The sequence below is a fragment of the Lutra lutra genome, chromosome 8 (assembly GCF_902655055.1).
Source record: "Lutra lutra chromosome 8, mLutLut1.2, whole genome shotgun sequence".
In the NCBI taxonomy this organism is placed as follows: Eukaryota; Metazoa; Chordata; class Mammalia; order Carnivora; family Mustelidae; genus Lutra; species Lutra lutra.
Genome location: NC_062285.1, coordinates 29448778 through 29465872, shown reverse-complemented (window position 1 = coordinate 29465872; position 17095 = coordinate 29448778). Strand labels below are relative to the sequence as shown.

The 17095-nt window shown below is 34.3% G+C and overlaps 1 protein-coding gene across 1 annotated transcript in view; it reads left to right on the top strand.

The window, feature by feature from the left end:
- KIF5B (kinesin family member 5B) overlaps positions 1-17095 on the top strand; it is a 46695-nt gene that overhangs the window by 10682 nt on the left and 18918 nt on the right. Inside the window, exons 3-14 of the mRNA XM_047741028.1 lie at positions 7092-7165; positions 8070-8174; positions 8845-8893; positions 9459-9514; positions 9607-9694; positions 9856-9980; positions 11043-11147; positions 11438-11583; positions 12331-12479; positions 12920-13113; positions 14328-14396; positions 16100-16306. Coding sequence (XP_047596984.1) covers positions 7092-7165; positions 8070-8174; positions 8845-8893; positions 9459-9514; positions 9607-9694; positions 9856-9980; positions 11043-11147; positions 11438-11583; positions 12331-12479; positions 12920-13113; positions 14328-14396; positions 16100-16306 — 1367 coding nt within the window. The remainder of the gene's footprint in view (positions 1-7091; positions 7166-8069; positions 8175-8844; positions 8894-9458; positions 9515-9606; positions 9695-9855; positions 9981-11042; positions 11148-11437; positions 11584-12330; positions 12480-12919; positions 13114-14327; positions 14397-16099; positions 16307-17095) is intronic.

Below are 17095 nucleotides of genomic sequence, written 5' to 3'. Positions count from 1 at the left end.
AGTGAGAGACAGTGGACTGGATGCTGAAAAACTCATAGAAGCTGTTGGAGAATTAACTTGATTCTATAAATGATTGCAACAAAAAGAACAGGCAGTGTCATCTTTTGTTTGTAGACATCAAAATGTTTTCCAAGTAGATCTGTTACAGAACATAATTATATTACATTCTTCGTATTTCGATGTACTTTTTTCATCAGTACAAGCTAAGATTTTACATTACTTTTTAAAAAATACTAAGGTAGGGCGCCTGGGTGGCTCAGTTGGTTAAGCGACTGCCTTTGGCTCAGGTCATGATCCTGGAGTCCCGGGATCGAGTCCCGCATCGGGCTCCCAGCTCCACGGGGAGTCTGCTTCTCCCTCTGACCTTCTCCTCGCTCATGCTCTCTCTCACTGTCTCTCTCTCTCTCTCTCTCTCTCTCTCAAATAAATAAATAAAAATATTTAAAAAAAAAATACTAAGGTATTGATTCATGAGCTCAGGAGCAATTTAAGTGTTTAAGGTCTTTTTTACATCTGTTGGAGCCAACATTAAACCCTGTTCTATACTTGAATATTGGAGTTTTTAAAATTTGACTGTAAGCTTTTTTTTTTTTTTTTTTTTTTAATTTTATTTATTTATTTGACAGACAGCGAGAGAGGGAAACAGGCAGGGGGAGTGGGAATGGGAGAAGCAGGCTTCCCACAGAGCAGGGAGCCCAATGTGGGGGTCAGTCCCAGGAACCGGGGATCATGACCTGAGCTGAAAGCAGGCGCTTAACAGCTGAGCCACCCAGGGGCCCTTGACTTTAAGCTTTTAAAGTGTGGATTCCCTGTTGTTCATTTTAGCTCTTGATTATATTTTGAGTTTTGTTTTTATGGTTATCTTATTAGGGATATGTGTTGGCTCTCAGCATATTTGGATTATTGAAATTAATCCAAATCCAGTAGGATTTTGAAATTCTGCTAAACTTATTTATAGACATTGTTGTTTGAAAAATATTACTCTAAATCATTTATAAGATGCTTGATGGGCTGTGGTCTTTAACCTAGTCTTCTAAAAGTTGTACTGGGTAGACAGCCAACTTCAGATTCTCTTGTACAGTTCACTGGTTTTTAGTTTTGTCAACATGTCAACAAGAATATGATGAAAAACTTGGGTCCTTTTATGAAGTCATGGTACAGGAAATGAGGTTCAACTGTAGGTTTTCCTCAGTGAAATTTTGGTGTACCAAAAATAATCTATCATTTTTCCTTTTTGAAAATGAATATAACATTTACAAGTTAGTCATCTTCTGTTGCTTTTGTTCTCCGTGGCTTTTAAAAATCAGCTATGGTAGCTGGGAAATTTTTACCTATGAAATATTCTCTTATAACTAGAAACTTGAGATCACTTAAAACCGTTCTTTTCATTATCTTACTCACCTCAGCCTTGAAGTCTCTCTTGACAGTGTTTATTCTGTTGTTTCATTTTCAGTATAATATTGAAGAAGGTGTTAATAAAATGGGAATACCCTCTGTCTTATATTGTCTGTTAACATTTTATTTTCTGGGCAGTATAGGTCTACTCAGACATTAGTCTTTTTCTGAATATTTTAAAAAGCTCATGCCCCATAGTCTCTTAATAATGGTCTCATATCGGGGCGCCTGGGTGGCTCAGTTGGTTAAGTGGCTGCCTTCGGCTCGGGTCATGATTCCAGGGTCCTGGGATCGAGCCCCGCATCGGGCTCTCTGCTCAGCAGAGAGCCTGCTTCTCTCTCTCCCCCCTCTCCCTGCCGCTCTGCTTACTTGTACTCTCTAGCTCTCTGTCAAATAAACAAATAAAATATTTAAAAAAATAATAATAATAATGGTCTCATATCTTACCTTTCTTAGAACTCTTTGAAATCTGTTGTCCTAAAGTCCTAAGGTACATGTTTCTATTACCTTCTGTTCTATTTCTTTACTGTTTACAATTTTTAAGATGACGTCATTCATTTAGTGAAATTTCCCTCCTCAAAATTCAGGTCCTTTTACTTCACAGCAAATTCCTGCTTTACTGTTTGGAACTGAATTCTGAAGAGCAGTTCCCTTTTTAAAAAAAATTTTAACTTATTTATTTGACAGACAGAGATCACAAGTAGGCAGAGAGGCAGGCTGAGAGAGAGGAGGAGGCAGGCTCCCTCCTGAGCAGAGAGCCTGATGCAGGGATCCATCCCAGGACCCTGAGATCATGACCTGAGCCGAAGGCAGAGGCTTAACCCACTGAGCCACCCAGGCGCCCCAATGAATAGCAGTTCCTTTATTTGCTGGTGGATAAGAACACAGGCTTTGAAATCAGATAAACCTAGATTGGAATTTAGGTTCTGCCACTTCTTAGCTCTGTGACTTTTGGGAAGTTACTTAACCTTTCTATGTCTGTGTTTCTTGTTTTGCAAAATAAGGGTCTGTGAAGACTTAAGAGGATTCATGAAAAAGAACTTTCCCCGGGGCCTGGTATGAAGAAGCAAGCACAACAGATACCAATTGCTGCTTGTTTCTTCTCTTCCGGGAGAAGAAATTACTTTCGTGATTTAATCAACAATAATCGTACTTGGGATAATTCATAGCCTACAGTGTTTTCACTCTACAAAATTAGAGTTCAAGTAACTATTGTAGTAGAAAGCTCTGTCACTGTCTGCAGCTTCTGTGGCAGCTTTGCAATTTATATTAGAAAAGTATCACCTGACTTCTCCTTTTGTCTCCATCCAAATGCTCTCTACCACTTTGGAGGAGACTGGATGTAGTAGGTAGTGGGACTTGTCCAGGGCAAGATTATGAATGTGGAGGAGTTACCAGTAAATAAACATAGATTTAAGGAAATAAATGAGGTAAGTGGTGGGTTCCTGGTGAGGTCTGAGGATGGGAAACCAATTAAAAACATGGCAGGGTGGAGTTGGGACAGTCATTGGCAAACAAACTTGTTGGAAGACCGAGGTTAGAAACTTCTGGTAGGCAGCGATCAGCAAAATGATGGGTGAGTAGGTATTTCTTCTGAGGATGTAGATTTGATGAGCAAGCTGCCAAGGCTGACCTAAAGCAACTGGTACTGGCAGGGCTCCTCTGTCAGTTGGCCGAAGCACTGTTTCATAAATTTCTGTAAAAGTTTGTGTGTATGTGAATATATATGTATATGTTCACACACATATAACTTTATTATGTACAAAGCTATTCCTTTTTCCTTTCTGTAGCTTCATTAGATAAGTTTTCTTTATTTTGAATGAGGCTAACCCACTGGTATTCTCTAGTGAATTCCAAATCTGAGTGATATCTTTTTACTTCCATGTATGAAGTAGTTGTCACTTATTCAATACTTGCTGTATGCTACCCATCATACCAGGCCTTCATAGATTCCTCATCATACCAGGTCTTCATAGATTTCCTACCATAGCTTCCTGACCTGAACTGGCTGCCACAGCATTTACTTTTAATTTTTACAGATGTGGCCTGCCATATATTTATTTTAGTTCCTGTGTTCCTTGATAGTACAGTGCAGTGGTTACAAGTATGTCCTTAAAACCAAGATTGTCTAGGTCTGCATCCCACCTCCATCTTGCTAGCTGTGGAAGTAGAGCAAATTAATACCTCTTTTCTCAGTTTCATCATCTATAAAATGGGACTACAAATAGTACCTTTCATAGAGTCTGGTGAGGATTTAATACATTAATATATGAAAAATTATAAGAGCCTGGCACATTGTATGCTCTCAAATGTTAGCAGTAATAATTTTATATGAGGACTTCTAATTTTCGTAGCCTTCTCCTAATTAAGCCTTCCCCTTTGCTGATGAGGACTTTTCCTCATGAGGAAGTTCAGAGAGAGAGGTGACTTTTCTAAGGTGTTATGCTTTTGTCTTGCTTACTAAATGTTTTTTCTTTTTTACAAAGTATGAGAGAAGTAATACATACCCATAGTTGTCCATCTCTGTTTCTCACAAGAACAGCAAAAGTATATTTTAAAGAGGGAGGGAGGCTTTAGAAAGATGCTCTGTGTTAGTAATGGCAATAATCATTCAGCAAGCATTTGAGTTCCTGCTAAGTGCCAGGCACTGTACTAGGAGTTAAGCACAGTCCTGGCCTCAAGGAGTTTAAAAGCTGGTGAAGAAGGCAGATAAGTAAATTGAAAGTTGCAATATGCAACTATAAGTATAATGTTTAAATGTAGATGCTGTAAGAACACATAGAATGAGATGACTGGTTTATATAGTTGGGTTGGAGGAAAAAGCCAGGTCTAAGCTAGTCTTAAAGGATGCACAGAGTAGGAAGGAAAGGAGGTTGCCTTCCAGGTAGAGATGATACATGGACCAAGGCATACCCACATGAGAAGAGTATCAAAATGTGGGTAACAGCATACATTATGGTGTACCTGAAGTTGAATGTGAAATTGTCAGATTTGATCATTTTGACCAACACAAAACAGCAGTGTAAGAGGAAGGATGGTGGAGGTGGCAAACAAGAGGCAGGACAAACAGTGTCTAATTTTACCTGATTATAGATGTATGCTCTCTAGGATTTTCAAATAGATGAATATAATTTTTTCTAAAGATCCATGGTTAAGATAGGTACATTTCATTGTATATAAATTTTACCTCAGGAATAAAACTGGAAAATGAATCCTAAAGATACTTGCATGGTGAAGTATTTAGGTGAAAGTGTACTGAAGTCTAGTTTACTTTGAAATACATTAAAACATGAGATGAATGAATAGATACATGATTAAACAGTAAAATTATAAAATGTTAATGGTAGAGTCTTGGTGGAGGTTATAGGAATGTACACTGTAAAATGTATTCCCTTTATCTGTATGTTTAGATTTGTTGGGGATAAGTCAGTGTAGAAAGTAAAGTCAGGGATGGATTTGAAGGTAGGCAAAAATTATTTTCCTAATTGATAAAAGTGTTTGTCAAACTACTTAGTGATAATGTGGCATTAGGAAATCGCCTAATATGTTGTTGTTAATATCTCTTGCACCAAGAGCGGAGTGTAGATCATGGCAGGTGCTCAGTAAGTATTTGAATGTTGAATATTCCATAATCTCTGTAATCATGTGAAATTTTTAAGGTTATGCTTGAAGTCCCCAAAACAAATGTATGCATTTGCTGTCCTTGGTGCCCTCATATAATATAGTTTCACATAACCACAGGTATACTGTAATATCCTAACTGTAATATACTGTAGTTTACTGTAATGCCCTCATATAGTTTCACATAACCACAGGTATACTGTAATATCCTATACTATAATATAGGTATATGCTACTAAATGTTGATCTTGAGAGAGTCACTTGTTAATTCACCCACCAGTATTTTATGGATATAACAAAAATTTGGATTTTTTTCCTTAGGTTTTATTTGATTGATAAAAACATCCTTAAGCAGAAGGTATGACATTGATATACTGAGAACAATTATGTGTAAAGGGAGTGAATTGGAAAGGGTCTATACTTCGTTCTCCAGATAATTTCTTGTTCAGAAATACTGCAGTGCCATCTTTTTTTTTTTTTTAAGATTTTATTTATTTATTTGGGGGAGAGAGAGAGCATGAGAGAGAGAGAGCACGAGTGGAGAAAGGTCAGTGGGAGAAGGAGACTCCCTGCCGAGCAGGGAGCCCTATGTGGGACTTGATCCCAGGACTCAAAGATTGCGACCTGAGCTGAAGGCAGTTGCCCAACCAACTGAGCCACCCAGGAGCCCTATTTTTTTTTTTTTTTTTTTTTAAGGTGGGTTGGGGGAGGGGTTAGAGGTGGAGAGAAGAGTCTTAAGCTGACGCGGGGCTCAATCTCAAAACCCTGAGATCATGATCTGAGCCCAGTCGAGTCGGATGCTTAACCTATTGAGCCACCCATGTACCCCCAATGCCTCCTATTTTAAATGTGATTTGAGTTCTCTTAAAATTTTCCCAAAGAAATAAGTACCTTCTTTTTCTCATTAATAAATGTGCCTATAGGAAATTTGTTAATATCTAGTTAGTTGTGCCCAGTGTTGAGATCCTTCTTTTTCTTTTTTAAATAATAAGTTTTAAAAAAGAATTGGCCTGCTTACTAATTTACTTAGCATGTGCTATTTCCAGCAGAGGCTTCTCTTTTTACTTTGGCTTCCTCTGGAATACAATGTAATTTCATAGTACCTTTTTGTCAACAAAACCAAAACAGAACAAACCAAATCCCTGAAAACTGAAAATCAAAAGGTCACCTTGTTATGTATTTTTTTTTTCCCCTTCAGCCTAGTAAAGGAAGATACTTAGATATTATAGACAGATCTTGGAGTACATACAGGGCTAGAACAGTTTCATTTTTAATTTCATAGGTATTTTGAAAATTTATTTTTGAGGTACACCTGGGCTTGATGCTCGTATAAGGAGGACTATTGTATGGGTTTGTGAGCTTTAACTACCAGTTAACCACTAATCAGCAATCCTATTTGTAAAGATGAATTCATATCTGTATGTAAATTTGCAGAAAATTTTTCCTTTGAGATCACATAAAGCTTTGGAATACAACGTAAAGACATTTGAGATGTGCACTTATGTAAGAGATGATCATAAACAATGGAATTTAAAATTTGTGTTTCATTGACCACAGAAAGTAATCTGGGCTCGAGAGAAAGTAATTGCTTAGGTAGATCATCACTAAGAAAATTACTATTAATATATTCTTATTTCTCTTCAGTCTTTATAAATCGTTCATGAACTAAACTTCAACTTTTATGGTGTCTTTCATATTCATGTAAAGAAAATCTGAATCTTCTTCATCATTCTTCTCACAGCTATTTTCTTTCTTTTTTTTTTTTTAAAGATTTTATTTATTTATTTGACAGAGATCACAAGTAGGCAGAGAGGCAGGCAGAGAGCCCGATGTGGGGCTCAATCCCAGGACCCTGGGATCATGACCTGAGCCAAAGGCAGAGGCTTTATTTAACCCACTGAGCCACCCAGGTGCCCCCCCCACAGATATTTTCTTGTGCAGATTTTATTATGCATGGATGATAATATCTATGTGAATTTTTTCAGTGTTTTCTAAGACTCTTAAGTAATTTCTTATGAGTCTTTTTTAGAGGACAAAAATCCCCCCGAGGTATAAAATCTCTTATTTTCTCATAGATGTACTTGAAGGATACAATGGAACAATATTTGCATATGGACAGACATCCTCTGGGAAGACACACACAATGGAGGTAACGTTTTATAATCTGTACTTGCCATGTAGTTTGCGGAATAGAGTGTGTATTTGTGAAATTATTTTATCATGCTTAAACATATTTACTCTTTATTGGATTCTCTGGTACATATAATATACAGATAACCTCATTGTTATAATCTAATCAGTCCTAGAGTTCAAATAATGACATTATATACTTGAAATCCTATCTTAACTTTGTTTTGTTAGCATAACCACAAAAGATGAGCACTTTAGAATTAATGGAAATTTCCTGTTAGTTTATAATGGAAATTTGAAATTTTAAATGTTTCATATGTTTTCATTTCTATTCAGAGCAATTAATTCTCTCCAAATATCTGCAACTCTTTAATAAGAATGTCTCCACAGTTTTTGGTGCTGTTATTAGTAAGATGTGGTCCTGCCTAAACTTTCATCTAGAAAACAGCCTATTTGTTATCTTATGCTGCTGCTACAAAGCATCTGCTTTTATCATTTATCTGAGCATTCTGTCTAAAGTGACTGCTTATTTTAGTGTAATTCATATTACTTATTACATAAAGTTACAGAGAACAAAGACATTTCTAGCATTTATGTTGATTTGACTTGAAGGAACAATAAAGACATGGGAAGAAACAGACTAAAACCTCTTTCGAAAATAAGTTTATTGCACAAGCATGGATAATCTAAATCCAAAATAAAAGGCTTAGAACCATTGGTAACCCTTATTGTTGACATGCAGTATTTAAATTACCAATGTGTAATACTTGAATTGGATTTTTTTGGGGGGGTATTTGTAGAGCTGTTTTCACCAAAAAATGGCCACAATTAAAATTACTGTCCCTTGTTTACTGCAAATTGTAGATTGAAAATTTTTACTTTTAATTCATATTTCTTTGAGTCTCATTTCATTTTCTGTTTAGGGTAAACTTCATGATCCAGAAGGCATGGGGATTATTCCAAGAATAGTGCAAGATATTTTTAATTACATTTACTCCATGGACGAAAATTTGGAATTTCATATTAAGGTATAAGACTTGGGGAAAGATTGTGTTCTTTTTTACACTTAGAATAATTTTACTCCAAGAAATAATAAATGTTCTTCCTTTTTAAAAAATATTTTAAAAGTCCTTTGGACAGTTACAGTGGAAAGATCATTAGGGTTAGTAAACTGGGGTTCTTCATACCATTAGATGACCTTAAACAGGGTCACAAAATCTCTTTTTTGTCTTCACCTCCTTCTCTATAAAAGTGAAGGAGTTTGTTACTAAACTCAAAGGTTTTTGTTGTTGTTGTTGTTCTAGTAAAGGTTTTATTTTTAAGATAGAGAGAGAGACTGCAAGCGAAGGTGGGGGCAGGGAGGCAGAGGTAGAAGCAGACACCCTGCTGAGGCCCTGGGATCATGCATGACCTGAGCCAAAGGCAGCTGCTTAACTGACTGAGCCACCCAGGTGCCCTGAACTCAAAGGTTCTTACTGTTCTCATGAGTCTAATTCATTTTAGATGAAGATACATAATGGAAATTGCTATTTAGTTACATGAGCAGTTTAGAGAGTTCCTATCTTCCCGGTAGAACATGAGCTATGGCTGAGTTGTTGATAACTCTGTCCCCTAGTCTGGACCCCATTAACTTTAATGAACAAGTGAATAAATTATTTTAAAATTTTAATCTTTTTTCCTTCATTTCTTTACCTTCAGGTTTCATATTTTGAAATTTATTTGGATAAGATAAGGGACCTGTTAGATGGTAAGTTACAATTTTGCTCTTAGCATTTTAAAATAGCATGTTACCTTTTTTTAATAGTCGATATGAAATCATTTCTAAGAGACCTATATGAAATTGACTTAAATTGTAGGAAACAGGTATATTTTAAAGTTCTTTTAAAGTTAGTTGAATGCTTTTGACTTGTTGAATAACTTACTTAAAGCACATATTTATGCATGTTTGTGTTTCTTAGGTAGTAATTAGAGAATTGAATTACAGTTAGAGGTCGTGAGTCCTTGTCTTCTGTCAGCTGTCAATTAGATTCACTGCCCTCAGACAGACTATTAAACCACTCTGGGTTATTGTTATTTTCAAATGTGTGTGGTAGAGGTTGCATTGGACCTAAAATTCTGTATTGCTCAATTAGTTTCTATTTAAATCTCCTACTGTTTCTGCACTCTTTTTTTAATAGCGATATGTTGTATTTTTAAAATTTATCTATTATTAGGTCACTTGGGAAAGGAAACAATCAATTGAATAAGCTATTTCATAGCTAGTTTTTGAGTTGAGGAGAATGTTGCTGATATTCTTCATTTTTCTTTTTCAGTTTCAAAGACCAACCTTTCAGTTCATGAAGATAAAAATCGAGTTCCCTATGTAAAGGTACTTATAAAATAATACAGAATGCTTGTTTAGAAAAGCCCTGTGATAAACAATTTTAAGGCTATTGACATACTTCAAAAAATATTTTATAGGGGTGCACAGAGCGTTTTGTATGTAGTCCAGATGAAGTTATGGATACCATTGACGAAGGAAAGTCCAACAGACATGTAGCAGTTACAAGTAAGTAGGATGTTTATTAACACTAGTTAAGGTACAAAGCTGCCTTAAAATGTCTTTATGAAGTTGATTAACTGTATTAGATTTCTATGTAAAGTAATGCTTTAGAAATTATTAGTAAGGGAAAGCCATGTTTGTTTATAGTTTGTGTTATTTCATTGCAGATATGAATGAACATAGCTCTAGGAGTCACAGTATATTTCTTATTAATGTAAAACAAGAGAACACGCAAACAGAACAAAAGCTGAGTGGAAAACTTTATCTGGTTGATTTAGCTGGTAGTGAAAAGGTAAAATCTTTATATTCTGGTAGATACGTAAGCATTTTTAAAAACTTTTGCTTGAATTTGGACATTATTCATTGTTAACATGTTAAAAACTATAAAATTGGATTTGCTAATATTTCTGAGAGTTAAAAGCTTTGATGACAATGCTTAACCAGTTCCAAATTACTGTCATTTGTGCCATAGTCCAGTTCAGTCAATAGGTGTTACCTTTGACTTAAGGTGTATGATTTTATTGAGAATTTTGTTTAGCATATATTGTTATAAATTTTATTAGGTATCCTTTTCCTTAATTTTGATACCTGTTACCATACTGGCTGTGGGCTCCCTGTGAAAACTGGTAACTCTCCATTAGTCTTCTCTGGTTTGGTTGTACCCCTTTCTTTCCCTTGGTTGATTATTTAATAATTACAGACTATACCATAAACCAATCTGATTCTAGTTTATGCAAAAATTAAAATAAGTTCAAATATTTTAATAATTGATCTCTGTAATGATTTTGGCCATTTTGCTAATTTTTCTTCTGATTAAAATAATATGCCTGTTCCCTTTTACTTAGGTCTTAAACACATCCTTCAAAGCCTGTCTTTGATTTTTATGAATTCTGAGAGGTGTTTCTTTGGCCAATATTGTTAACATACTATTCTATCTTTAACATATATATTTCACATCTTTTTAAAAGAAGTTTGCTTTTATATTTAAATTCAGTCTGTAATAGTTACAATATCAACATTATACTTTAGCAAATGTTAAAAGCGTCCCCTTTTTTAATGAAGCAGAGGGGGTTAATAAATAGTAAATGGCAAATGTACATGTAAATTTGTTATTTTCAAGAGCACAAACTTGAAATAAAATTTGTTATCTCTTTATTGACATTCTTGTCATGCACCTAGTTATTTGACCAAGTTCTCAGAAGTCTAATGCTCAAGAAATAGTGATAGCTTAGAATAAATACTTGGCAAATAAAATCATGAAGGTTTTCGTGTTGTTGTTTGTTGGCTATTGATGACCTCAACTTTTTGAAGAAGCTTAAAATTTTGTTTGATTCTTTTGAAATCGTATGTGTAGGTTAGTAAAACTGGAGCTGAAGGCGCTGTGCTGGATGAAGCAAAGAACATTAACAAGTCCCTTTCTGCTCTTGGCAATGTCATTTCTGCTCTGGCTGAGGGGAGTGTGAGTGCACATCTTCTCTTTCCTTGTTGTCTTCTGGGGATCCATATGTGTAGATGCACGGATGTTTGAGTGAAAGATTCAGTGTGTTTGAATCAGTGTGTGTGAATTAGTTGTCTTACAGGAATTTATAGTATTAGTATGTAGATCTTAGTTCACCTCTTAATATTAATCGTTAAAATAACCAAAATCCCTTTGTAACTTACTTAAAGTGTAACATATTTCTGCACAAATATTCCACAAATTTTATTTCTTAGAAACCCATTGGTCTTCTATGTTTTTTATGTTCATAGACCTATGTTCCATATCGAGATAGTAAAATGACAAGAATCCTTCAAGACTCATTAGGTGGCAACTGTAGAACCACTATTGTAATTTGCTGCTCTCCGTCATCGTACAATGAATCTGAAACAAAATCTACACTCCTGTTTGGTCAAAGGTTAGTTGTTAAAATACAAAGTGTAAATGACAGGTCTTTTGTTTATTAAGTCTAGGAAAATGCAGGTAGGTATTATTCAAATCAGTGCATTTTGTAATATGCTAGGCAACTTTTTAATTGAGAGATAATGTAACAAGCTCCATTTTTAAAGCTCCTTGGATTTGAATTAAGTTTTAGTACATATCAAAGTCAAATGTTAACTTTAGTCAAATTTATATGAGAACTTTAAGCATTAAAGAAAATAAGCATTTAAATCAGATAATAAAGAAAAGCTTGACAAATATAATCCTGTATTAGCCTGTTGACATATGTGATAGGTTCACATAATGGGAGAGCCAAATATGAATTGCTTAACCTGGGAAAGTCAGTAGTGGGGATTTATCTTTGACCTTCAACAGTAATTTTTTTTTTTTTAATTTATCCTTGCAAATGAATTGGGAAAATAGGGGCCCTTGTTTTTTTATCCTCATCAGGTTTTTTTGTTTTTGTTTGTTTTTTTTAAGCTATTCACAAATTTGAGAACTGACACAAATTTATTTAGCTTGTGAATAAGCACTATAGTAATTACGGTTCTTTGTAAATTTTAGTTATAAAGATAATTAACAAGAATAGTCAAATTGCATAACCAAAAATACATATATATATACACACACACACACCCCTTCATATATATGTAACACCTGTGGATATCAATTGAAAATATTTAATTCTAGTTACATTTTTTTTCTCTGCAATTACTTCTCTTAGGGCCAAAACAATTAAGAACACAGTTTGTGTAAATGTAGAATTAACTGCAGAACAGTGGAAAAAGAAATATGAAAGAGAAAAGGAAAAAAATAAGACCCTGCGGAATACCATTCAATGGCTTGAAAATGAACTCAACCGATGGCGTAATGGTAATAATTTATGAATATGTCATTTGGAGTTTGTTGAATATGAATGTAAAGCTATTTTATAAATTTGAGACTAATAACAAATTTAAGTAAAAATAACAAACATATCCATTTTTACTTTTTAAGAATTAGGGATCATCAATTACAAATTAATAAAATCTTTTAAATCCCAATTTTATCTGTAATGATAAATAGAGGCACAGAGGCCATCTTGGAAGCTATAGTAGTCACAGATGGCAAGATTCCTACAGTAGGGTGGAAGCAATAAAATTTGTAAGATTTGGTGACTGGATTTAGAAGATGGAGGTGAGTCAAAAGTAATTGCAACTTCTCAAATCTCAGACTGAGCTGATAAAGTTGGTGAGAGCTGTTGAAATTGAATAAAATTTAATTCATTTTAAACAGGTGGATAGTTTATTAAACTATGCTTTCTCTTATTTTAGGAGAGACAGTGCCTATTGATGAGCAGTTTGACAAAGAGAAAGCCAACTTGGAAGCTTTTGCAATAGATAAGGATATTACTATTACCAATGATAAACCAGCAGCTACAATTGGAGTTACTGGAAACTTTACTGATGCTGAAAGAAGGAAGTGTGAAGAAGAAATTGCTAAATTGTACAAACAACTTGATGACAAGGTAGGTATTGTTCATGTTCTAGTTTGTTTTAGAATGTTTGGCATAGGTATTTTTATTTTTAATTTTAATTTTAATGTATATAGGTCCCTTGGACCTATATACATCTTCTTTGGTTTCTGTTAACCTTATGAAAATCATTGTAAAGTTGACCCTCAGATAACACTGGTTTGAAATGCATGGATCCACTTAGATATGGATTTTTACAATAAATACAGTAATATAAATATATTTTTCTTATGATTTTAATAACATTTCTCTAGCTTGCTATATTAAAAATATGAATTACATTTAAATATAAAATAAAAATTTTATATAAAATATATAATTATAAATATAAAATATAAATGTAAAATTAAAAATAATTTTAAAATATAAATATATGTAATACATTAACAAAAAATATGTATTAGTTGTTCATTGGTAAGCTTTCCATTCAACAGCAGGCTAGCAAGAGTTAAGTTTTTGGTAAGTCAGAAGCTATATGTGGATCTTTAACCCTGTTGTGGTGGGGGATGGTCAGCGTCACTAACCCTCACATTGTTCAGGGGTCATCTGTATTAATAAAAATACAAAATCACAGTTTCTGTTTTAGTGCAGAAACTGAGACATAATTATTTTTTTCCCTTTAAAAGAATTTTCAAAAGGAAATTTGGCATTGGGTCATTGGAGAGCCTTAATGAAACAATTTCTTAGAATCAGGGATCTAAGGACTCAAAGGTGATGCAGGAGATTAGAGAGGGAACAAAATAAAGTGGAAATAGTGTTTTCCTGTTTTGATTATGTCCGTTAGTAGTGTGAAAAATAAATTATGAACCAGAAAAAGAAGGGGAAAGCAAGAGCAGTGGAGAGACTAGAAGTAAATAGTTCTGGTTTTGGTTTTAGGTGATATTTTATATGTATTTTAAACAGGGCAGTTTTGGAATAACTGCCTGGCCATAATTTTCAGTAATAGATTAAAATGTTTATTGTTTTTGCGTTTAAACTATTTTTTTTTTAATAAACAAGCCTTTTTAAATTGGGTGATGTTACAATTATTAATTGAAAGAAATTCCATCTATTTCATCTTTTTTCTAGGAGATTGAAATAAGCTATGCTGAATTTAGAGAAACAGTTTTGAAATATTTTGGTCGGGGGAATAGTAATCTTACTATTTGTATTAGAAAATAGAATTTGGTTGTGAGCTACTTCGTTAACTTACTACTTTAAAATTCTAGGATGAAGAAATTAATCAACAGAGCCAATTGGTAGAGAAACTGAAGACACAAATGTTGGATCAAGAAGAAGTAAGTTGAATACCTTACATACTGCTTTCAGAAAAGCTTTATAGTTTGTCACTATTATTTAAACATAAAAGAACCTACAGAGCTTAGAATATACTGGAGTACATCAACAAGTTTTTTTAATATTCCCGTGCTTCACTGTGCATATGATACATCATTGGATTAAAGCAAAGATTCACTTCCTCTTAAGGTTTTTCTGTTTTTTTCAGTTTGAGTTCTAACTGGAGGGGAGAGGAAACTTTTTTCAGAATTCTTCTCATATAGTTCTACTGGAGTTTTTAACTCAGTCTTCTACTTTCCTTGCTTGACATACAGTGCTATTTTACGTCCTTACTCTCCCCCAAAACATGTCTTATTAATTCTTGAGAAAGACTTACTACACTGGGCTGGGATAACTTTAGACTGTTCCTCCCTTTATGGAGAGTATTTCCACATGTAAATGAAGGAAGAAATATTAAAAACACAATGTTGTATTGTCGTTCCTCACTTTAAACACACATATAGGTTTAAAGGGATAATTAAAAAAAAAGAAAATAACTTATCTCTGAATTGCTTTGGACCTGTCTTTAATAATTGTATAATATAAGGTATGACTGTGGGATTGAGAATGTCATTGAATGAAACATTTTTTACTCCTCTCTCACCATGTCTTCCTTCATCAAACCTCTTCATTTTTGCCTTCTTTACTTTGATAATAGTTCTTTCAAGTTCCTCTTCTCTAGTTTGTCACCTAGTTTAGACCCTCAGTTTATCTTATCTGGCAGAGCAGGGGGATAATTAAAAAATGGTATTTCACTCAAGGTTTGTTTTGGAGATAGAGGCAAAGATTATATAGCTTCAATAAAGAAGAGATAGCCACCATCAGTCACTTAGTCCTGGTCACATCATCTTTGTACTTCAGTTATGGCATGTTTTCTCAGAAAGGTCACTAGTAAACATCTACACAATTCTTCATTATAATATTCTGTGCAGTGTGTTATAAGACATTTAACATGCATGACCCCACTTCTAAGTGCCATTAGCATTCTGCAGCATTAGAGATACTCCTACAAATTTCCAGATGCCTCTCCCACTTAAAAGCCATTGACCATAGACATTTGCAGTATTCTGCTAACTAGCCTCTTGGCTTCTCTGCAGTTCAAATTTTGTATGTTGATGCTAAGTTTTCCTGAGGCATAGCTCAGGTGCCACCCCTTTTTGACCAAAGAAAATCTAAACTTTAAAGCATGTCTTCTAAACATCTACTAATTTCTTTTTCTGTGCTCATTATTCATGAACCTAGTATGCCTTTTCCTTTACATTAAATTAATTTGCACATGACTAAAGTTGGCCAATTCTTGCCACCTTCTTCATGAATAACCTACAGAAATACTCTCTGTTTTAAATACTACTAAGCATACATAAATACATACATATGTACTGCCAAGCACTTTGTCACGTCCTCTCCCTCCTTTATGGCTCTTAGTTAACATTCCGTCATGTATTGCATCTATTTATGTACCTTTTTTTCTTCTACTAGATTCTTCAAAGACAGTCTTTTTAATTTTCTTGCTGTGTCCCACAGTGTCTCTCACAGTGCCTGAATATAGTAGTCAGTAAATCTGTTGAATGAATAAGTGCTCACACAGTTAATAGCATCCGCATTTTATTCTTTGTTAAACTCGTATACCTTTTTAAAACCTGTATACTTTTACTCTTTCATGTAGCTTTTGGCATCTACGAGAAGGGATCAAGATAACATGCAAGCTGAACTGAATCGCCTGCAAGCAGAAAATGATGCCTCTAAAGAAGAAGTAAAAGAAGTTTTGCAAGCCTTAGAGGAGCTTGCTGTCAATTATGATCAGAAATCTCAGGAAGTTGAAGATAAAACTAAGGAATATGAATTGCTTAGTGATGAACTAAATCAGAAATCGGTAGGTTATAATTCTGTTTTCTTAATATTTTAGTAAAAGTATTCTTAATTGAAATTAACTAGCTTCTTTCTAGTAAGCTTAATACTGATAGTATCTGTTCTTAAGGCATTCTAAGCATCAACTTCAGTTCCTCCTTTATATAAAACCTTAGAGGTGAAGGAAGAGAGTTATCTTTGAGTTCCTGAAGATCTGTTAAAAAGTAATTAAAATGCATTTGAAGACTTGTTGGCTATTCCCAATAGTCTAATGTTAAAGGAAAAATAAGTTTAACTTCTAATTGTTCAATAATGTTATTAGATGACTGTTAAGAAATGTGCACATAAAAATAAGAGAAGGAGATACAACTTTCTATAACCTGGGTTTTGTTTACTGTTACATTCCCAGCCCCCGACGCAGAGCCTACCTAGCACAGTGAAGGCTCTTCCTAGCGATTCTGCAATAAATTAGGATCTTTATTTGTTATTATTGCTATAAGACAGGATTTGCCACCCTCCTAGAGTGATGCCAATGGTAGTATATAACTGTGATTGTGACTACTATACTTGAAGTAGCATCATGGAAGAACTCTCTTACTAACATTTTATTACTGTCAATACCAACTTCTTATCCAGAAACCACATCTAGAGTTGAACTCAGTGTCAGTGTTCACTACTTATTTCTCTGTCCGTGTTCACCTATTTAAAGAAAAGCAGTCAATACTATTTTTAAAGGTTTCATACCCCCGATGAGAAATTCATTTTTCCCTGTTAATCTCCAAAGTTACAATTTAATAGCATGGAGGTCAAGGTG